At 45.3% G+C, this 21,664-nt stretch overlaps 3 protein-coding genes across 3 annotated transcripts; 1 reads left to right on the top strand and 2 right to left on the bottom strand.

The window, feature by feature from the left end:
• Positions 1 to 1,696: 1,696 nt before the first annotated feature.
• Positions 1,697 to 10,844, bottom strand: DERL2 (derlin 2). The gene is made up of 7 exons (XM_056865436.1): positions 10,712 to 10,844; positions 9,390 to 9,455; positions 6,538 to 6,611; positions 5,677 to 5,770; positions 4,755 to 4,950; positions 3,926 to 4,016; positions 1,697 to 1,805 (listed from the first exon to the last, which is right to left on the bottom strand). The coding sequence occupies exons 1-7, from the start codon at positions 10,802 to 10,804 to the stop codon at positions 1,700 to 1,702; spliced, it is 720 nt and encodes a 239-aa protein (XP_056721414.1). The 5' UTR covers positions 10,805 to 10,844; the 3' UTR covers positions 1,697 to 1,699.
• Positions 10,845 to 12,407: 1,563 nt separating this feature from the next.
• On the top strand, positions 12,408 to 13,035 carry MIS12 (MIS12 kinetochore complex component). Its single transcript, XM_056865437.1, has one exon. It carries the CDS (start codon positions 12,415 to 12,417, stop codon positions 13,033 to 13,035), a length of 621 nt encoding a protein of 206 aa, XP_056721415.1. The 5' UTR covers positions 12,408 to 12,414.
• A 1,387-nt stretch (positions 13,036 to 14,422) lies between these two features.
• Positions 14,423 to 21,659, bottom strand: RPAIN (RPA interacting protein). Its single transcript, XM_056865440.1, has 7 exons — positions 21,555 to 21,659; positions 19,320 to 19,514; positions 18,018 to 18,081; positions 17,353 to 17,467; positions 16,108 to 16,171; positions 15,834 to 15,968; positions 14,423 to 14,491 (listed from the first exon to the last, which is right to left on the bottom strand). The coding sequence occupies exons 1-7, from the start codon at positions 21,642 to 21,644 to the stop codon at positions 14,462 to 14,464; spliced, it is 693 nt and encodes a 230-aa protein (XP_056721418.1). The 5' UTR covers positions 21,645 to 21,659; the 3' UTR covers positions 14,423 to 14,461.
• Positions 21,660 to 21,664: the final 5 nt, after the last annotated feature.

The following is a 21,664-nucleotide window of genomic DNA, read 5'->3' as shown; positions in this document are numbered from 1 at the left end:
TGCAAGCACCGGGTCATTCCTGACCCATGGGGTGATGTCACATCCCGGCGTTTCCAAGGCAGACTTTGTTTGCGGGGTGGTTTGCCAGTGCCTTCCCCAGTCATCTTCCCTTTGCCCCCAGCAAGCTGGGTACTTATGTGACCGACCTCGGAACGATGGAAGGCTGAGTCAACCTTGAGCTGGCTACGTACCTGAAACCGACTTCTGCCGGGATTGAACTCAGGTCGTGAGCAGAGTTTGGACTGCAGTACTGTAGACCTTAAATTGATTCTTACTGAAGCAAAGGTTTTAATAAATCTCTTTCTACCCAGAAACTGCACAGGGGTACTGATTGAGACTGGAACTGCAGCCAGGGTGGGGAACCCTTCTGTGCCTGAAATGAGTCCACATTGCTGCTGGTTGCCTTGTTGCCACTATGTTTCTTCCAATGAGCCAACCCTTAAAAAAATAGTGCTGTGGGGCTGGATTTGGAACATAGCCCTGATATGGAGCTTTGGGGCCTTAATGCTTATTGAATGTGGCCTAGCACGTGCTAGAGATCAGTTACAAATCAAGGACCTCCAAGAACAGATCCCAGACCACATTTTATAATATACGTACAAAGAGTTAACAGCCTTTCACATACCTCAGGCCCTGCTGCCAATAATTACTGAGAGGTAGCCTTGTTAGTCTATTTTAACAAAACAGAAGCCCAGTGGCACCTTAAAAACAACATTCTTAACAGATTGTATCATATAATCCTTTACTGATGTCAGTTAATTTTCTTATGCTTCAGACTACTTTCTCCATTAATTGTTGCTTGCCCTACTGACATTTTGACATTTCTGTTCATTTGTACCCCAGTGAGAGAGAGGCTGGAATCGCTGACCTTTCTCGCCATCCAGTATGTGTAACAACCTGGTCTGTTCCTGTCCCTTACACAGAGAATCACACCTGAAAGATTCATCATGAGATTCACACTAAGCCTCTCTGCCCCTAATTCCCCGCCCCACCCTGTAATTTTCCTCATAAATAGCGTGGAAAATATTTTTTTCTTTATGCCATCTGAAGAGGTGAGCTCTGACTCATGAAAGTTCATTCTGCGATAAATGCTGTTGGTCTTTAAGGGGCCACAGGACTTCTGTTTTATCGTGTTCCTAATAAGCATTGAACCGCAAGTATACCAGACTCAGAAGTTGTCCTCAGAACCTGCCTTGTCTCTGATGAACAAAACCAGCTCTTCGGTGCTGTTCCATTTCAGAAGCATTTTTCCAAAGTAAAAAAGAAAAATTAAGCAAGGTTGCAGGGTATGAATCTATCAAAAAGTTTATTCCCCTTCTGAAGTTTTCCATTCAGTCCCTTGTATCAAATACATTTTGGAAAAAGAAAATCTTAGAAATATCATTTTTACACAAAGTACTGATGGTCTCATTAAAATGGGGGTTGAAAAGAAGGTGCAGTTGCAGTTATTCTTGGCTCCATTTAGATAATTCAGTCCGGAACCTGCCAATGCAGCAAAAAACCCCAAGAGTATGAGTGTGTGAAGACAAATGTCTTACAATAAGAACACTTTTTTTTTTGTTTAAATGAAAAAGTGCTTCATATGTTCAGATCAGAAAAGCCATCAGAAAACCTCCGTTCCTTCCACAAGGGTCTCCAGCATGGATCTCTAGCTTAGTCCCTCCCAGAGGAATCTGGCTGTCGACTATGACTTCTCTGTTCAGCCTCCAAGACGCTGGCCTTCACCCCAGTCAAAGCCTCCTGGCCGTTCTTCAGGCAGAGGGTTGTAATTGGGGTCGTCTTCTGGTGAATCAAATATTATTTTCCTAGGAAACAAATATTATTTTAAGACATGAGTGTTCAGAAAGAGAAAACTTTACATTCCTGTAGTAGTAGAAAAGAGCAAGAGTCCAGTAGCACCTTAAAGACTGATGGATTCATGTTCTAGCTGTATCTGAAGAAGTGAGCTGTGACTCATAAAAGCTCACACTGCTAGAAATTTTGTTAGTTTTTAAGGTGCTCCGGGACTCTTGCTCTTTTCTGCTGCTACAGACAGACTAACATAGCTGCCCATCATGATTTATATTCCTGGACAGCATCTGATTTTGCAAGCCCCCCCATGATATTTTTCTGTCTAATTTAAGGCTTTTAATCCCTTTCCAGTCAAGAAACTCATTTTTGAATGTTGTGTATGTGCAGTAGACAATACAGTTCTGGCCCCCAGACAAATTTATTTTCACATCATGACCTTTAAAGCTCACTAATCCCTTCCTTTTTTGCATTCTTTGTAGTGTTATCATATTGTTATTTATCGCAGTGACTGTATGTATTATATTGCTTTGATTGCATCATCCTCTTTCTGTAATCCAAACTATAAATGGAGTAAACAGATAAAGGGCTTGCCTGTGACTGATTCACTTCCCAATCCCTAAAGTAATAATAAAGAGCTATTTGCTGACCAAGCTACGGTTTTTAAGAACGTTAAAGTTCTGCTGCCTCACTTTCCTCCATAGGACTCCACACCTGATTAGCTTCTAATCTGGAGCTATTATCATGCATCCTTCAGATTATTCCCTGGCTAGGATAATGTACGGGTATAGTATAAGCATATTAGCTAAACTACAACATCTCACATGGCCTTCTAAACCATGACTTTCCTGTTGTCTGAGAAATTAATGGCCATGGTTTTTCACATGACCTTGAACGGATACCATGTGTGTGTCAAGTGCTGTCAAGTCACTTCTGATTCACGGGGACCCTATGAATCAATGTCCTCCAAAATGTCCAATCTTTGACAGCCTTGCTCAGGGCTGTGGCTTCCTTTATTGAGTCCATCTATCTCTTGTTGGGTCTTCCTCTTTTTCTGCTTCCCTCAACCTTTCCTAGCATGACTGTCTTTTCTAGTGACTCTTGTCTTCGCATAATGTGACCAAAATACATGCCAGATTCTGCAGCAGTCTCACTGGCAATGTAGGTGTTTACATTATTGCTGGATGGAGGGGAAAGGTGGTATCCTTGTGTGTGTAAAGTGCCGTCAAGTCGCAGTCGACTTATGGCGACCCCTTTTGGGGTTTTCATGGCAAGAGACTAACAGAGGTGGTTTGCCAGTGCCTTCCTCTGCACAGCAACCCTGGTATTCCTTGGTGGTCTCCCATCCAAATACTAACCAGGGCTGACCCTGCTTAGCTTCTGAGATCTGATGAGATCAGGCTAGCCTGGGCCATCCAGGTCAGGGAAGTCATCCTTAGGACAAAATAAAATTAAAAATTAATTTTTAATCAAAAAATTAAATTTTGTCCTAAGAATTGAATAAAGCAGCTGCTGATAGAGAACTGCCAAAGAGTAAACAACCGTGGGGGGGGGGGGGGAAGATTAGAGATCGAAGCCCAGAAACTGCAGCTCCTATCTAATATGGGGAGGGTAAGCAAAGTCTGCCCTGACCTGGATGGCCCAGGCTAGCCTGATCTCGTCAGATCTCAGAAGCTAAGCAAGATCGGCTCTGGTTAGTATTTGAATGGGAGACCACCGAGGAAGACTAGTGTCACTATGCAGAGGCAAGCAATGGCATACCACCTCTCTTAGTCTCTTGCCTTGAAAACCCTACAGGGTTGCCATAAGTCAGCAGACACTTAAAAGTAAAAAAAAGGAGAGAGGACAAGTCCACCTTCTCTTGTTCCTATGACAGATTACCCATCTGCCAGCTCTGGGTTCACAATCTGACTTTTCTAGGACTCCCAGCAGGGTCCTGCTGGTTGTGGTAATCCTGTTCTCCGATGGGAGACCTATTATGTAGCAGCCAGAAGCCATGCTTTAGAAATGTGCTATAGAACGCTCTAGCCCTTCTTGGCTTTTAAGCTGCAAAATATTATGCCTCTTACTCGGTACCAATAACACGGTAACAGCATGACAGGCATTGGTACCCCCCACCAAACAGGAAGATACTTACAGAATAGATGGCGTTTTGAGCAGCCTTACTCCACCAGGCTGATTCGGGAAAACATCTTCTAAGAAGAAATATATATGGCCTACAGCAATACCTAGAGTCAAGGGGCAGGGGAAGACACAGTCACTGTAATTTCTACCCAAAACATTGTCTTGGATGCAAAAAAAACCCCAAAAGGATTGGAAGGAAAACAGCCGTTAGTGGTGCTCTGCAAACGTGTACAGGGTTTCAGCATGGTGTAGTGGTTAAGAGCGGTGGACTCTAATCTGGAGAACCAGGTTTGATTCCCCACTCCTCCACGAGCTACGGATTCTAATCTGGAGAACTAGGTTTGATTCTCCACTCCTTCACATGAAGCCTGTTGGGTGACCTTGTGCTAGTCACAGCTCTCTCTGAACTCTCTCAGCTCCACATACCTCACAAGGTGTCTGTTGTGGGGAGAGGAAGGGAAGGAGATTGTAAGCCAGTTTGATTCTCCTTAAAAAGTAGAAAGTCAGCATATAAAAACCAACATTTCTTCTTCATACAGAGCTACAATAACTTCTGTAGCAATCCTCACGCTCCCACAATGGGCCACATGGGCCAAAGAGCATCTTTGGATTTTGTTTCACTTCTCTCACTCAACACTCTAGCATGAGGTATAAAACAAACCTCCCATGAATTCATCAGAGTGCTCTCTACGAGAGCGCTGGGTAGCAGATTAATCCAAACTAGGGAATGGCTGCTTTGGGGAGAATGGTGGGTTTATTAAATGCAGTAAATAAAATAAATTGCAAAAAGCAAAAGAATTCAGGAGGTCTCAAGAATGCCAAAATGATCACCATTGGCCTACCTAGGAGATCCACGATAATAGAGTTGCCCAATAACAGTGAAAACCCCATGAGAATCCAGGGAAGAAATGGGGCCTGGAAGATGAGAAGCCCAAAAAAGTTCATGCGGACAAAAGGGTTCCGGCGGCTCCAGACGTACACCAGCATTATTGTGAATGCCTGCCCTAAGAAAACCAGGTTGACAAACAAGCCAAATATCTGGTGGAGAAGCTGTCAAAGAAAAAGGACCACATCACGTTGGCAATGAGGAAAGAACTGGCCCTACCCTGGATAATCACTGTGTTTATTCAAAGTATTTCCATCCACAGGGATCCATTGTGTGTGTGTGTGGGGGGGGTGGAGACTGGGGAGGGCTCCTGCTTTCATGCCATGCTTGTGGGCTTCGCAGAGACATCTGGCTATGATGAGAAACAGGACACATACCGAAGCTGTCTTCTATTGAGTCAGGCTCTTGGTCCGTCTTCAGTATTGTAGACTCTGACCGGCAGTGGCTTTACCAGGGTCTCAGAAGTCTTTCACATCCCCTACTGCCTGGTCCTTTTACTGGAGATGCCAGGGGTTGAACCTGGAACCTTCTGCACACTAAGAAGATGCTCTTCCTGAGCCATGGCCCCTCCCCTAAGATTAACAAGGATGCCAGTGACATTGTTGGTCTGATCTAGCAGGGTTCTTGTGTTCTCCAGATAACAGAACCTATAGATCTACCAGAACTCTCTGGCAACTGCATGTTGTGGCAAACAATCAATAAATGGCAGTCAAGTGGTTTTGTGGTATAGGGAATCTTGTCTGCCATGACTGATTTTTCCTGTAAGGGACCCTGGGGTTACTTGGGACACAGTTTGGAAAAACAAACAGACCTCAAACTGATTTCTCCAAGCATTGTTGTTGTGCTTCCAATGTTCAGCTAAAACAGCAAAAGGATACAGTCATTAACAGGCCGCCAAAAAAGAACATAAATACGAAGTCTGCCGTCCGACCTCGGAACGATCCTTCCTCAAGCATTCGGCAGTAGCGGTATCTGAGGTTGAAAGGTCAGGAAAATTCTCAATACCAGATAAACACAGAGATTGCAGACTGGATCTCGAGGATTTTTCATACATCAGGGAAAAATATATTTCATCTGAATATTAAAACAGCAGTAGAGGTACCTCTGATCACACTTCAGTGAGTACAAAGTGCGTAATTATGTTTAACGGCAGGAAAGCAGACAGACAAGATTCCAGAGTCTTAACTCCTGTTTTTTAAAGCAGGTTTTATCTGAATTCTGATTCCTGGTTAGGACTTCATGACAAACTTTGCTTTGTTAGCTAAAGGTAGTCCCCTGTGCAAGCACCGGGTCATTACTGACCCATGGGGTGATGTCACATCACAACGTTTACAAGGCAGACTATGTTTATGGGGTGGTGGTTTGCCATTGCTTTCCCCAGTCATCTACACTTTACCCCCAGCAAGCTGGGTACTCATTTTACTGACCTCGGAAGGATGGACGGCTGAGTCAACCTTGCGCCGGCTACCTGAAACCGACTTCCGTCGGGATTGCTTTGTTACAAACTAGGAAATCTATAGACTGCATGAGGGGCATGTGAGGCTTATTCTCAGATTGAACAAGAGATAGTGTTGTGTGCAGGATCTGGGAGACCCAGGTTTGAATCCCCATTCTGCCATGGAAGCTTTGCACCAGTCACACACTCAGCCTAACCCACCTCACAGTGTTGTTGTGAGCATAGAATGGAAGGAGAATGAGATTTAAACCAAGCTTCAAAACTAACAAGCAGAAAAGGATACAAAAATATCATATTAAATAAAAAATTAAATCCAACTGGTCCGAAGAAAAGGAAGTTGGTAATCAGCCTCCATACCTGGAAGACAAAATGGGCGGTAGAAGTTTGAATGTGATTGTTGTTAAACTCACATCTCGAAGAAATCACATATCAGTTTAAACAGACACAGTCATGTCATATTTAAAAGGTGTTTCCCTCCTCCTAACAGCATGGCAAACTCTCCTACTGACTGCTCGAGAAATCTGAAAGTTATTGTGTAAGGAAAAGAAAACTTTGTTGTAGGGACAGTTGAAGAAGAAGAGTTGGTTTTTATACCTCGCTTTTCTCTACCATAAGGAATCTCAAAGCTATTTACAGTCACAATCCCTTCCCCTTCCCACAACAGACACCTTGTGAGATAGGGGGGGCTCAGAAAGTTCTGAGAGAACTGTGACTGGCCCACGGTCACCCAGTAGGCTTAATGTGGAGGAGCAGGGAATCAAACCCAGTTCTCCAGATTAGAGTCTGCTGCTCATGTGGAGGAGCTGAGAATCAAACCCGGCTCTCCAGATTAGAGTCCACTGCTCTTCACCACTACACCACGCTAGTTCTCTTGGTCCAAGCTGTTCTTGGTCTAGTAAACCCACACTCTGCTTTTAGACTTATCCAGTTAATATTACCTCCCTGTCTTTGGGCATGCCCATTTCTTTAAGCAGGTAATTAATGTTACAATTGATGGAAAGGACCACTGAGCATGTACATAAGTGTCTTCTTTCTGACAGAGCAATAGTGAGTTCCCCCATTTAAGAAGTAGGATTTCTTCTAAGGCAGACGCCATGGCCTCCACACAGATCTAAAAACTAGCACCTCACTTTTCAGACATTAAGCACAGTCCAGTGTGGTGAAGTGTTCTGGACTAGGAATCAGAAGACCCAGGTTTGAATCTCCTTCCTGCCACTGAAGCTTATTGGGTGACCTTGGGCCAGTCACTTTCTCTCCGTCTAACCTACCTCACAGGGCAGTTGTGAGGGTAAAATGGAGGAGGGGAGAACAATATTATGTTTGGGTTTCTCACCAGGAAGAAAAATAGGTTACAAATAGCTAACAAAATATCTACTACCTTTGACAGCATTCCAAGAACAACACCTGGTGTTTTTAGGTGAATAGCTGATGAAAGAACATTTGGAAGGGCATGATTAGGCAGGCTGCAGATTTTAAGTTTTTGGCACCTATGAATACAAGTGCTTGTTTAAGAATTGCAGAGAGCAAATTCAAAAGAAGCATTCCATCCTGTGCGAGGAAAGGGGAATGCTTCCTCTAAGAAGGCGCCCACTGCAACACATTGCATGCGTCCTCTCAAACAAAAACCATGTACCAAGCGATCAGATTTACCATGCTCAGATGAGCAAAGCTGTCATGGTGGAACATAATGGGAGAGATTTGAGGGTCCAAGGCCATGAAGGCACGGATCCAGGTGGCCAGATCAGCAGTATCAATAAAGGGGCCATTTATTGAGCTAGGCTGAGCTGGAACAAAGGCTTTTTTGCCACGACATCAACTTGCCAGCATGGTATAGTGAGAGACCCCCTCCACGTGGTCTGCCTGCCTATACATATTATCTGACAACTCCTCATCTCTGTAGAGCTTTTTGCTTGGCTAGATTGAATGCTAACCCTTCTATGGTAATGCAGGGCAGAATTCTGAATATACCATACTCAGACAGGATCTGCCCTTGCTCTTCTGGCTCTATTGACACATTAGCCCATGCCCTTTTGGAATGCCGCTTTTACGAGGAACTTCGATCGCACTATATTTCCCCCCTTTTAATATACAAATCCAATGCCTCTGTGACTGACATAATGCCTTTTTTACTAAGCGACAGGGACCCCAAGGCTACATTGTCAGTGGCAAGATTTGTTTCAGTCCTTATATCCCTCCAACACTAGATATATGCTGCTCAAGATCAATTGATCAAGGAGCTTCTAAGGGATAAAAGGAAAGGAAAGGAAAGGTATAGTGAGAGCAAGCGTGGTGTAGTGGTTAAGAGCAGTGGTTTGGAGAGGCGGACTCTGATCTGGAGAACAGGGTTTGATTCCCCACTCCTCCACATGAGCGGCAGACGCTAATCTGGTGAACTGGATTTGTTTCCCCACTCCTACACATGAAGCCAGCTGGGTGACCTTGGGCTAGTCACACTCTCTCAGCCCCACTTACCTCACAGGGTGTCTGTTGTGGGGAGGGGAAGGGAAGGCAATTGTGAGCCGGTTTGAGTCTTCCTTAAATGGTAGAGAAAGTCGGCATATAAAAACCAACTTTTCTTCTTCTTGCTTCTTCAGTAATAATGTTGGGCCCAGTATAACCCTGAGCCTCTTAACTGAATCGGCAAGGGTCAGTTGGGCCTCACTGAAAGTGGAGGGTGTTCTGTCCTTCAAGACTTCAAACTTTCCAAGCAGCATTACTTCTGTCTTTCCAGGGTTGGGTTTCAGTTTGTTCACACTCAGTCATTTAACCACAGCAGCCAGGAAGCGATATAGGATCTCTATTGCATCACTGGATTTGGATAAGAGAGTTCTGAGAGAGCTGTGATTGGCCAAAGGTCACCCAGCAGGATATTGATGACAGCCCCATTGATCAATGATGCTGGCTTAACAAATCACAGAATGCGGCATACACAGAACTTCTGCTGAGCTCCCATCCGCCTCCCACCAGCAACCTCACAATTTCCACTGGCAGCAATCCCAAAGCACCTCCCAAATGGAGAGCTACTTTTTTCTCCCCACTTGTTGAAAACAGCAGTGACCTTTCGTTGAGTGAGCCAAGCTTAAATAACACTCTTTAAGAATCAATGGCTTACCAGAAAGAGAGACAGGCACTTACTTGATAGTTTTTAAATATTAATTCTGGGTTGAAGTATAGCTGAAACGGGGTGATTAATTCTAATTGCTGAAAGAAACGAGAATACAAAAGGAAGTCAGGATTTGGCAGTGTAGTGATGCTCAACCTTTGGGCACACAGCTAGGATCTCTTCCCTGAACCAAGGAGCTCTTTACAAACTGATGGAAGCAAGCCAAGCCTCCAACTTCTCAGATCTATAAGTCTGCTTCAAATATTTACATCTTAACAATATCTTTATTAGGGCATGTGGTTTGACAGACTATATTCCACTTTGTTAGATGATTGAACCATGTCCTCACTCAGCAGCCTGTGTACATATACAGCCTGTACACAAACATGTGCATGAACACACAGGAAAAACCCCAGAGGAATCAAATATCAATGAATGACACAAAGGTACCATCTCTGACATGTTTATGCAAATATCAATGGGTATATGAAATAAGCACCACAGTAAAAATAAGTATTAGCACAGTCTTCCCGGCACTGCTCTGCTAATTTTAACATCTACAATCTGAGAAGTAACCAGATTGCCTCTCTGGAATATGTGAATCAAAGAGCGACCTGTACTTTTGACACCAGCATACAAACCATGTTACAATTCTGCATCTAATTGATTAGCATTCATTCGGGCTTGCCCAAAGCCCCTCAGTGAGTTTAGCTATTTAACTGGATACTAGCAGAACATCCATTATGACAGGCAGTACAGGAAGAGTATATGTCAGGTCTCCCAGTTCAAGGCCTGGCATCCCCAGTTCATAGGGTCTTAGATATCAGGGGTGGCATGAAGATCCACGGCCAGCGAGAGTGGACAATACTGGTTTAGACAATATAAGGCAGCTTCATACATTGAAGGAATTAAGAGGTTAACATTGCAATGCTAAACACAGTCACCTCCTTCTAAACCCACTAACTTCAATATGCTCACAAATGTGCAACCCTATTTAGGACTGTGCTGTAAGGCAGCAGTCCAGAAACCCGGGTGGATGCACCACTGAATTCAATGGGATTTAACTTCCAAGTATACTAATATATACTAATGTAAGCAAATCAGCCCCTCTATACTCAAAACCTGGCACAGTGGGACGCAGGGGGAGGAGATTATTATGTACTAATAATAATTATTATTAGTACATATTATTATGTACTAATTAGTCCCCTACGCCAAGCCTGGCCCATCGTAAGGGGCTGTACTTATGCAAACTAGCCCCGACGCAAGGTCTGACACATGCAAATATATGCAGATTAGCCCCTCCTCCCAAACCAAGGACCGGAAGCCAAGCCCCCTTCCTCGCCTCACTCACCACGGCGGCGGTTGTGAGGACACAGGCGGTGGTGTAGGCCCGGGTGACAACAGGCATATGAAGGTACTCCTGGCGGAAAGTCCGGTACGCCATCCTGGCGCCGTGGCCGCAGCTCCTCTCCCACCTTGTCGCGTCACCTGCAGCCTCGACCAATAGTAACCCCCGCAGTGGCCGGACGGGCGGCCAATCAACGCCACTCCCCTCCACGCGTCACGCCTCAACTCGGCCAATCAGCGCCGTCCGGGGCCTTTCCGCTCGCTTTCGCCTCCTCTACGCGCCGTGGCCGCAGCTCCTCTCCCACCTTGTCGCGTCACCTGCAGCCTCGACCAATAGACACCCCGCAGTGGCCGGACGGGCGGCCAATCAACGCCACTCCCCTCCACGCGTCACGCCTCAACTCGGCCAATCAGCGCCGTTTCGGGCCCGTCCGCTCGCTTTCGCCTCCTCTACGCGCCCAATCGGGAGCCGCTGTGGAAACGGAGAGATGGGGACGCAGGCTGGACTCACACAGCCGGGCCGCCTTCCTAAGTCCGTTACCATAGTGACGCGATTGCCCGGAGCGACCTCGTAGTAGCGGCTTGTTAGCTAATGGAGGGCTTTCCCTCCCCCCCAACCGGAAGTTCAAATGTCGAGCGTCTCGCTGGTTTTGTCCTGTGGCTCTCTATGATTCCGAAAAGGGGCGGGGCAAGCTCTTCAGAGCGGATGAGGAACGGTTTGAATATGGCGGGAAAAGGGAGGACTCCGTCAGCCGTCAGTTGAGCTCCAGGCCTGCCCTCAGGAAACGGTATAATATACTCTTATTATGTAATAGGTAAATAATCCGATTGATTTGTATATTTTTACAATTACATATTTAGATATATTTTATCTTACTTGATTAATATTCATGCTTGCTATATGGTATCGTATTCGACTAAGTTTATTTCTCTATTGAATCTGCTATATTGTTTTTGTATATCAAACGGTTTTTACCCTTCCCTTTTTTCCCTTTTGTATCCCCATAATTATAAAAATAAACCTTAAAACAAAAAAAAAAGGAAAGGGAGGCCAGATGTGAGGTAAGGTAAAGACTAATTATGTAGGGTTGCCAGCTCTGGGTTGGGAGATTTTGGGGGTGGAGCCTGTGGAGGGTGGGATTTGGGGAAGGGGGAGACTTTAGTGGGGTATAATGCCATCGAGTCCACCTTCCAAAGCAGCCATTTTCTCCAGGGGAAGTGATCTCCTTGCCTGGAGATCAGTTGTAATAGCTGGAGCTCTCCAGCCACTACCTGGAAGTTGCCAACCCTAATATGTGAGTTATTGAATTGTTTTTTATCACTCTGTAATCTGCGTGGACTCTTAGGATCATAGAGCTGGAAGGGACTACCAGGGTCATCTAGTCCAACCCTCTACACAATGCAGGAAATTCTGAACTACCTCCCCCCACACCTCGTGACCCATACTTCATGCCCAGAAGATGGCCAAGGTACCCTCCCTCTCATGATTTGCCAAAGGTTATAGAATCATCAGATCTTGAATGGTGGACTACAGAGGAAGTAAATAAATGAGGTGGGGCACAGGTGGAGGAAATTGCCCACACACAATGCAAGTGGGGATTTTGAACGTGATTCTCTGTAGTCCTAGTCAAAGCTATACACTGTCTCAGACTTCTTTTGTTCCATTTTTCCAGACTTCTACAGTGTCTACCCTTTTTGCTCATCAAGATGTCGGCAAAAGTCATGATCTACGAAACCCAGTTCTTTGGCTTCACCCCGCAGACATGCATGATGCGGATGTACCTTGCATTCCAAGACCATCTCTTTCACATGATGCTGGTAATAGAAGAGGTGATCCTGAAGAAACTGGAGTGCATGCGTGACACAAAGCTCACATCTTCTTCGATCCGTAGAAGTAGCGAGAAATTCCTTGCCTATATGAGGAATCATTTTGACCGGCTCTTTGCCAAAATGGAACAAGTGCTGCTACAGGTGGTGCTAAGCATTCCGGAAAATGTTTTGCTCCCTGAAGACAAGTGTCAGGAACAGTACCGCTACCCTGCAAGCAAGTTTCAGGAACTCCAAGAGGAGATCCGTCACCTGGAGCACCGTGTCAAGGCTGAAATATCTGCCCAGCAGGCTCTGAAAGCTGAGCTAGAAGAACAAAAGGCTACTCAGGAGCAGCTCGAAAGGATCCTTCAGTGGTTTGATGGCCTTGACAATGTCTGCCGAGAGCATGGGACTAGCAACCTCAAAGAAAGCTTTGCCTTCTTGAAGGAGAATGCCACAAAATTGCATACGGTGATGCAGGAAGTTGAAGATAAAAGCAAGACAGCACACAAAAAGTGATTGTGCTAAGGAAGAGCCAGATTTGTCATTAAGCTCATCAGAATTTTGTTACCCCAAAAATAAATTTAAATTGTGTGCTAACAGCAAATTCTGAAAGGGTCATCTCTGGACAGCTATAAATATGACAGGCTCAGAACTTCCATTCTGTCCCCTTTGTTAATTATCAACAAAAAGATCATCTGGTGTGGATTTTTAAAGTTGCAGAAAGAAACAGTCCTGTGAGATTTCCAACCATCAATTCTAGATGTGGCAGTATATTTCAGAATCCCTCTGTGTATATTTTTAGGTGCAGTTGCTGCCAGAAAGGGGAGAAGAGGCTTGCAGGCCAGTCACCAAAGGTTTCAGGAAACTACTAGGCTAGCATCCTCTTGCATTTACCTTTCTTGTTTAGTTTATGGGGCTTTGAATAACGGGTAGCTTGATCGGCTGGAAAACACATTTTTTTTGGGGGGGAGGGGGTTATAGCTGCCCTAATCACTCCTTGGGAGGGATGGCAACATGGTATATAATTTGATCTCGTCAGATCTCAGAAGCTAAGCAGGGTCAGCCCTGGTTATAATTCGGATAGAAGACCACCAAGGAATACCAGAGTTGCTATGCAGAGGAAGGCACTGGCAAACCACCTCTTAGTCTCTTGCCTTGAAAGCCCCGTAAGGGGTTGCCATATGTCGGCTGAGACTTGACGGCACTTTACACACACATGAGCACTCCATATGTTAACATACAAGAAGCAAACTGGAGTTTTGTTTTTACACAACTGCACCCTCTCTGCTTCCATTAGTTGCATTGCTTTTTTAAAAAATGTTTGGAGTCGTTGGAAGGTGGTTGGTTGGTTATCCAACCAATTAATTGGTTACTTTAAAAAACTCAATAGCCTGAAGACTCTGTTGAACATTATTCCTCTCGTAACAGTTTGGTGGAAGATGTCCATTTTGAATCCAGATTCTATTGGGGTTTTTATATAACATCTACCAAGTCCGCTCCATACCCCAAACTTTCCCCCCAGCATACAGAGCCAAGTGTGTAAATTGGAACAAATTTAGAGCTATGTGAAGGGGGGTGGAGAAAGAAGATGTTAGGAGTTGTGCAGGACAGAAAAAGCACCATTTGCCCCACTTTGGCCAAGTCCTCTACTCTTTTGTAGTGTTTGTGGGTATATAAAGAAGCCCAACTGACTTAAATGCTTCAGAGGTAATTTTTTTATTTAACAAGGCAGTGTACAAAGAAACAAAGTTCGCTGCAAGTTAAAATTATAAGTTATAGAAAACCGAAAAGAATACTTTTTGCAATTATATACAATATATGTGCAGGGAACATATACATTTATTAACAAGATATACAAGATGCTTTCCAAACATCTCACGCTCAGGGAGAAAAGTGAGTCAGAGCAGCATCTTTCCCAGAAGATAGTGCAGCGAAGCGTGGGTTACAGAATGACTGCCAAGAAATCACAAACCTATAGAAAAGGGAAACAAGGGAAAGTGTCAAGTTGCCTTCTGTTTAAAAAAATGAGAGAAAGAAGGTAGTCTGGCTGTCTCAAACCTCTTGGGCAGTCTTTACAGTTCTGCCCTGTTTAACAGAGGGCAGCACCATGAAGACTGCATGCATAATTCTGTGAGTCCCCCCTCGTAGCTTTAGAGTGTCAATGCTTTGGAGGTTTTGTGCAGTTGCTTCTCCTTCCACCAGCACCAGGCAGCGGTAAAACCTTGGGGGGGGGGCATGGCTCAGTGGTAGAGCATCTGCTTGGCATGCAGAAGGTCCCAGGTTCAATCCCGGCATCCATTTCAAGGGACTAGGCAAGTAGGTAATGTGAAAGACCTCAGCCTGAGACTCTTGAGAGCCGCTGCCACTCTGAGCAGACAATACTGACTTTGATGGACCAGGGGTCTGATTCAGTAGAAGGCAGCTTCATGTGTTCAGCCTTCTCGACAGAGAGCAGCACAGGGGCAGATGTAGCTGAGCCCAGTGCCAACAGACACCTCACATCTAGTTATTGTCAACGCTAAATAAATTTTCAAGCCACTAGAGAAAGTGACCTCATGCTGTTTTCAATTTCCCAACCGATTTTTTTTTCATTTGTCTCCCACTCCCCTCCCCTCAAGTCTTGGTGGGATTATTTTTAAATATAGAGGTGATGTTGCTAAATGCCGCTGCCACCTGTACAGAGTGATAATTCAATTGTCCTCAGTTTTAATTTCACTGTACAACTTCAGTAAATAATAAAAAATGAATAGCAAGATCTCCCCATGCCTCTTTTCCCCTCCTACACAAATAAACTACACTACAAAAAAAAAGTGACTATACCAACATTTATAAACTGCTCTTTGTCTTATTCTCCTTTGGTATCTTATGTCAGGAAAAAAATCATAAAATCCAAAACCAAGAATGAAAACCATGAGGACCAACAACTGGGCCTGCTTGCATCTTACAAAGGATGTCTGCAAGATCAGACTTAACACCACTGCCTAAGAAATCTGCCTTCGACCCTTCTATTTTTTTTAACATTTTATAATATTCATCTTGTTGAAGAGTTCTGGTGAACTTAAGAACATAAGAAAGGCCCTGCTGGATCAGACCAAGGCCCATCAAGTCCAGCAGTCTGTTCACACAGCGGCCAACCAGGTGCCTCCAGGAAGCCCACAAACAAGACGACTGCAGCAGCACCATCCTGCCAGTGTTCCTCAGCACCCAAGGTAATAGGCATGCTATATCCCCTCCTTGAGTCAGTGGGTGGAAGATCCAGTGGGAACTGGACCATCTCTTCATCAGGGAGCTCACAGAACAGAATAGAAGCTTACCTGACAACTCATGAGAAGGTTGGCTTCTCCATCCATCCCGCTAGTTACAGAAAATTCAGGACTGTGCTGACAGTGCTGGCCGTGCGCTGTTACCCCATCTCCCAGCAGCGACTGAAGCGTCTCTTCGGTCATCCCCTTTGAGAAAGAATCAAATGCATACAGTTTAGCAGATATGCCACCTACCCAGTTATCTATCTCCCTCCCCCAATTACACATTTCTTTGTAATACTGTCCCCGCACAATAAATTTCAGTGCCTCTTAGCGATTTGTTTACCTGTATGCCGATGCACAGTCCGCAGGTACAGGTGACCACGTGACTCATAATGGCAAGGTTATTCCTGGGAAACAGAACAGGATTGTGAGAAGACTTCTTGTCCTCAATTCCCATCACAAAAGCATCAGAAGGGAGAAGGAAGAATGATCAAGACGGACATGGAAACCCTCCACTCATACCTTCTGCAACCACATGAGAATCTGGGCTTCCAGAACAATGTTTTATAGTCCTGATTCAAGCATTCCGTAAAACAGCGGTAAAGCAGGGATGGCCATCCAACTTAATCTCCAACTAAGCAGTGTTCTGCTAACACAGGGATCATAGCACAAGCAGTAGCGCTGGACGTGGCATGATCCTCGAGCGGTCGTGAATGGGTGGATGTTAGGCCATTCTCTCTCTCAGCCTCCCCTACCTCAAGGGCTGCCGCGAGGATAAAATGGAGCAGGGAGGAATGTTGTAAGCTGCTTTGGGTCCCAAGGTAGGGAGAAGAGCAGGGTATAGATAAATGGGACATGGCAGCAAAAGACCAGACAGCAGGATGAAGGCAAAACAAAAAGCGAACATCTCTCGCAAGAAGAGTTGATTTTTATATCCCGACTTTCAACCACTTTAGGAAGAATCAAACTGGCTTACAATCTCCTTCCCTTCCTCTTCCCACAACAGACACCCTGTGAGGTAGGTGGGACTGAGAGAGCTCTAAGAGAGCTGTGACTAGCCCAAGGTCACCCAGCTGGCTTCATGTGAAACCACCCCGGTTCACCAGATTAGCATCCGCCCCTCATGTGGAGGAGTGGGGAATCAAACCCAGTTCTCCAGATTAGAGTCCACCGCTCCAAACCACTGCTGTTAACCACTACACCACGCTGGCAAGAACCCACCTGCGCTGTCAATTGCTCAGGAGAGAGAATGTGGCTCTCATGACCCTTGGAAGACCCGCCACCCCAATCGCACAAGCACACTTGGGATGGCTTCCATTCCTGGCAGCGGCTCTCCAGCGGACAAAGGTCTTCCTTAGATCCCTTTTCTAACTGGCGATGCCAAAGACTGAACCAGAGGTCTTCTGCAAGCAAATGCCCTACCCAACTGTTCTGTAGCCCTTTCCAATCAGAAACCATCTGGAACAGACCCAGTCTGGTGTTGTTACTGATCTCTGGCCTCTCCAAGCAGCTTCCAGATCACATTGAGGTGGTGCGCCGGACTACAAAAGGAGACCACCACCAAGTGAAGAAACGCAGAGTGGCTCACCTTCGGCAAATTGGACAGATCACTTTGCGTTCAGCATCTAAGCCCTCGAGCATCGCGTTGAGGCACTCCTCGTCAAACCGTAGGCTTTGTTCGTATTCCTCTATAGCCAGCTGTTCTGCAAGGGAGAAAGGCACTGTCACTTGCTATCAGGAGCCCTAAGATAGCAGCTGGTTTGAGACTCCTTAAAGATAGAGAAAAATCGGAGTATTAAAAACCAACCTTCTTCTAATATGGCCAACAAGACATCAGCAAAATTAGAGCAACAGTAGAGATAAAAGGGGGAAAAAGACACTACAAATAACTCCATCAATAAGAACTACAATGGTGAGTGGTTTGACTATCTGACTAGCGCCAGGGTTTAAATCCCCCCTCCGTGAAGTTCACTGGGTGAATTTGGGTCAGTCACTTTCTTGTGAGACGCCAGAGAACCATGCACGCTATGCCAAGCTCCTTGAAGAAAGGGGAGGATTAAAATGTGATAAACAGAATTGACAGAACTGGGGAAAGAAATATTTTCTGTTGGTGTCTGAAACTCAAAAGCCTCAGTGCTGGCTGAGCCAAGGCAGAACATCTGGATTATCAGTCAAGATGGACATGATAATTATATTTTATTGAATGTCCCATTTTGATGATTATACCGAGTCACTATGTGTTTGAAAGGGTACCTTGCAAAATCAGCTCTTTCTGGATTTCCTCCAACACTGCTAGTTCATCAGAGTCTTCCAGAACCTAGAAAAAAATTGCATGCTCAGTATTCTGCTTTGTGTGGAAAAAAGGCCACAAAGAAAGCAACAGCTCACTTGCAGAACTTGTAATGCTCAACATTTGTCATGTCCAGGAAAATAAACTCAGATCACGAGGATGGGAACCGGCCGCAGCCTGAGACCTAGGGCTGGCGCTGCCAGTCGGTTCAGACAAAAGATGAGCTAGAGCAGCGGATCCCAAACTTTTCAGGCCACCGCTCCCTTGGTTCCACAAACTCAACCCCAGCATTATTCAAAATAGGGGTTTGCATGACGCACTAAAGAAGATAATAAAATTTCAAAACAGTAACAATGAATTGCACATCTATTCAAAATCAAATTAAAGCTTTTTAGTTTAAATTTATTCAACAAAATTGACAAACTTGATTCAGTGGTCCCAGCTCTTTAAAGTCTGGAAAACAATTCTGATAGTTTCCACCAAATTTGCCAGCATGGTGCCGTAGGTAAAAGGTAAAGGTCCCCTTATTCGTTCCGCTCATTCGCTTAGATTGTTCTTTGAAGCCCCATTCTGGGTGTGGCATATTAAGTGGGTAGCAACTGGGGAAGAGCCTTTTGGAGAGGGACCCCAAGCTCTCTGGAGCCATTTAGCCAGCCTTCTTTCCCCTCCCTTTCAAAAACATAGGTTGGCCCTGATTTCACCACTAGCCAGCGTGGTGTAGTGTTTAAGAGCGGAGGTTTCGAGTGGTGGACTCTGATCTGGAGAACCAGGTTTGATTCCCTACTCTTCCACATGAGCGGCGGAGGCTAATCTGGTGAATGATTTGTTTCCTCACTCCTCCACATGAAGCCAGCTGGGTGACCTTGGGCTAGTCACAGCTCTTTTAGAGCTCTCTCAGCCCCATCTACCTCACAGGGTGTCTGTTGTGGGGAGGGGAAGGGAAGGTGAGCGTAAGCCGGTTTAATTCTTCCTTAAGGGGTAGAGAAAGCCAGCATATAAAAAACCAAATCTTCTTCTCTAGTGTGAGTCACTGTGGAGGTAGGGCGCGTTATATCAGGAAAAATGGATTAACATCAAACAAATCAATGGCCTCTCACTGCGCTGTTTGGCTGTTTGGTTTCTAATTTGCTGTTCGTGATGGTTTTAACAGGATTACTTAAAAAAATGCACTGCTGCCTTGAACATATGTAGGAAAGCAGCATGTAGACGCTAGTAAGAACCAAAGCAACATAGTTATAACTATATATAACATATATGTAACTGACGTGGAGGGAAGTGTCTTTCATCCGGAGAGACGGCAGCTGTGTGTCCGCTGATTGCAAGGCCTGCCACTCAACCTCCATCACCTCCTGTACCAGAAGGGAGTTCCTCGTTCCACCACCCGCGGCAGCATTCTCTCCCACGTGGCGGTATCGGTCTAACAGCCTGGCCCTGCTGTTCTTTAACCTCTCCACGCAGCGCTGCGGAAAAAGAAAAACAGACACAAGGGAGAGGAAAAAAACAACAGTCAGTGGCACTTGAAATTATTTTCTTGACGTTCCCCTGCAACTAGGGAGTCTGTTCGACTTGGTAGATTTTTTTTGTCCATTTCAGAGGGGGCACGTGAAGGAAGGAGGGAAACTCCTTGGAAATCCCCTCCCAGGGAATCTATAAACTCTCAGGGTGTTGACCAAGCTGATCCTTGTTCCCAAGGTGGTAGAGTGCAGTGGAGTGTCAGAGCAGGATTTGGGAGATCCATGTCTGAACCCCCCATTCTGCCTTGGGAACATGTTGAGGTCACCTTGGTCCAGTCGCATTCTCTCACCATAACCTACCTCACAAGCTGATGTGAGTATAAAATGATGTAAGCCCCTTCAGGTTTCCATTGGGGAAAAACACAGGATACAAATTAAACACATAAAATAAATAATAAAGTGACTCAGCATCCTGTGCCACCTAGGGAGCATTCAGTCCTCATCAGCCTGTATGCAGAGAAGGTCTGTATGCTTTTTTGGGTTAGTTTACAAAGTCATATTTCTCCACACCTGGGATTCATCCCCGTCCCAATATACAGAAGCTCAAACCTTGTATGTGTGAGGAGTCTAGTTTCGCTATCTGTGAGACTGGCAGAAAGGTCCAATAAATTTCTGGTTAGATACAGTGACACATTCCACCCACTTCTTGTCTTTAAAACTGACTGCCTGAAAGGCTCACAAGAACCAACACAGATCACAATGGGTGTTTGTCTGTCACAGCAAGAGTCCAGTAGCACCTTAAAAACTAATAAAATTTCTGGCAGGGTATGAGCTTTTGTGAGTCACAGCTCACTTCTTCAGATACAGCTAGAATGTGAGACCATCTATCCTTAAATAGAAAAGAGTTAATTCAGACACCTAAAGGCAATAGCAAGTAAATGTCAATATAAGGTAAATGACATTAGCAGGCATGATTGGATTAGATGTGATATACTAGAGGCGGCATAGCCGTGGAGAAATCAGCATTGGTAATGAGACAACAATCACAAATCTCTATTAAATCGAGGAATATGCATTGTCTTCATTATTAGCTGTAATTCAACAGTATCTCTTTCTAATCTCCCTTTGCTACCGGACTCTTGATCTTTTCTACAAGAACCAACATATAACAGAAGTGAAATGCTTCAATACAAAATGTTTCCTGGCAAGGTGATTCTCTGCTGGAGCTGGATCCAGACACCATGGAGAAGCATCTGTCTCCTTGCTGTTTTCTTCCCTCTTTGTAGCATTGACGTTTGCCTAGTCTGAGACTAAAGGAGCAATCCTAAAGTTTACACCAAATCCTATTCAAGTCTATTCAGTTTCCTGAGAACTAGTTCTCAGGATTCCGCTGGAAGTTGCTGCTGGAAGGTATATGTAAAGTGCCATCAAAAAATGCCATCAAATCGCTGCCAATTTATGGTGACCCTGTAGGATTTTCAATCCTGATCTAGTAATTTACACAGAGAATTGACACCTAAAAGTTCAGGGCAGAACTCCCACCCAGTCTCTGTCTCAGCGCCACCTCTCCCCTAAAGCAGAACTCCCAGTTTGATGCCCCTCCACATATCCGAGGCAGTGAACAGCGACTCAGGAAAGCGCATACTGATCTAGGAGTGAACCCTCTCTGAACCTAGGGAGGCCTGCTTCTGAGTTTCTCTGAAAGGGATTCTCACCTGGAGAAGTTACAAAAAGAAGTTGCAAATATCGCTCGGCTTTCAGGAACCCCTGGACTTTAGTTTTCGACTGCTTCTCAGTAAACGTTCAGTTGGGGAGAGGTAATTTCTCCCCGGGAAGCGTTCGTGGGATCGCAGCCAGGGCATTGCAAACTCTATTAAAAAAAAAACACCTTACTCCCGAGTAAACCAGCCCAGGTGGCACTGTGCGCGCAACGGCATTTCCAGGCGTCCAGAAAAACAGCCTGGTGACAATGTATCCACTCCCCCGAATGTTGGCGCCCTCAACGTTCCAAGGGGGCGACGCCCCGACATCCCCCTCTTGGCATACCTGCCGGTAGGTCTCCTTCCATGGCGGGGCTCGGGAACTCTTGTAGAGGCAGCGGCGCTGCCGGAGCAACGACTCCATCGAGCCGGCCATGACCGCGGCCTCTGCACAGC

The sequence above is a fragment of the Euleptes europaea genome, chromosome 19 (genome assembly GCF_029931775.1).
Source record: "Euleptes europaea isolate rEulEur1 chromosome 19, rEulEur1.hap1, whole genome shotgun sequence".
Taxonomy (NCBI): Eukaryota; Metazoa; Chordata; class Lepidosauria; order Squamata; family Sphaerodactylidae; genus Euleptes; species Euleptes europaea.
This window is presented reverse-complemented; position numbering and strand designations above follow the sequence as displayed.

Excerpts from the sequence above, each read along its gene's own strand:
- MIS12 (XM_056865437.1), top strand. The coding sequence starts at position 12,415 with ATGTCGGCAAAAGTCATGATCTACGAAACCCAGTTCTTTGGCTTCACC.
- RPAIN (XM_056865440.1), bottom strand. The coding sequence starts at position 21,644 with ATGGCCGGCTCGATGGAGTCGTTGCTCCGGCAGCGCCGCTGCCTCTAC. Across the intron at positions 17,468-18,017 it reads GAAAGAGCTGATTTTGCAAG|AACAGCTGGCTATAGAGGAA; the intron begins GTACCCTTTCAA and ends TCTCCCTTGCAG. Across the intron at positions 14,492-15,833 it reads ACCTTCTCATGAGTTGTCAG|GTTTGTGATTTCTTGGCAGT; the intron begins GTAAGCTTCTAT and ends CCTTTTCTATAG.
- DERL2 (XM_056865436.1), bottom strand. The coding sequence starts at position 10,804 with ATGGCGTACCGGACTTTCCGCCAGGAGTACCTTCATATGCCTGTTGTC. Across the intron at positions 6,612-9,389 it reads TAATATTTAAAAACTATCAA|GTATGGAGGCTGATTACCAA; the intron begins GTAAGTGCCTGT and ends TTTGTCTTCCAG. Across the intron at positions 1,806-3,925 it reads CTCAAAACGCCATCTATTCT|GAAAATAATATTTGATTCAC; the intron begins GTAAGTATCTTC and ends TTTGTTTCCTAG.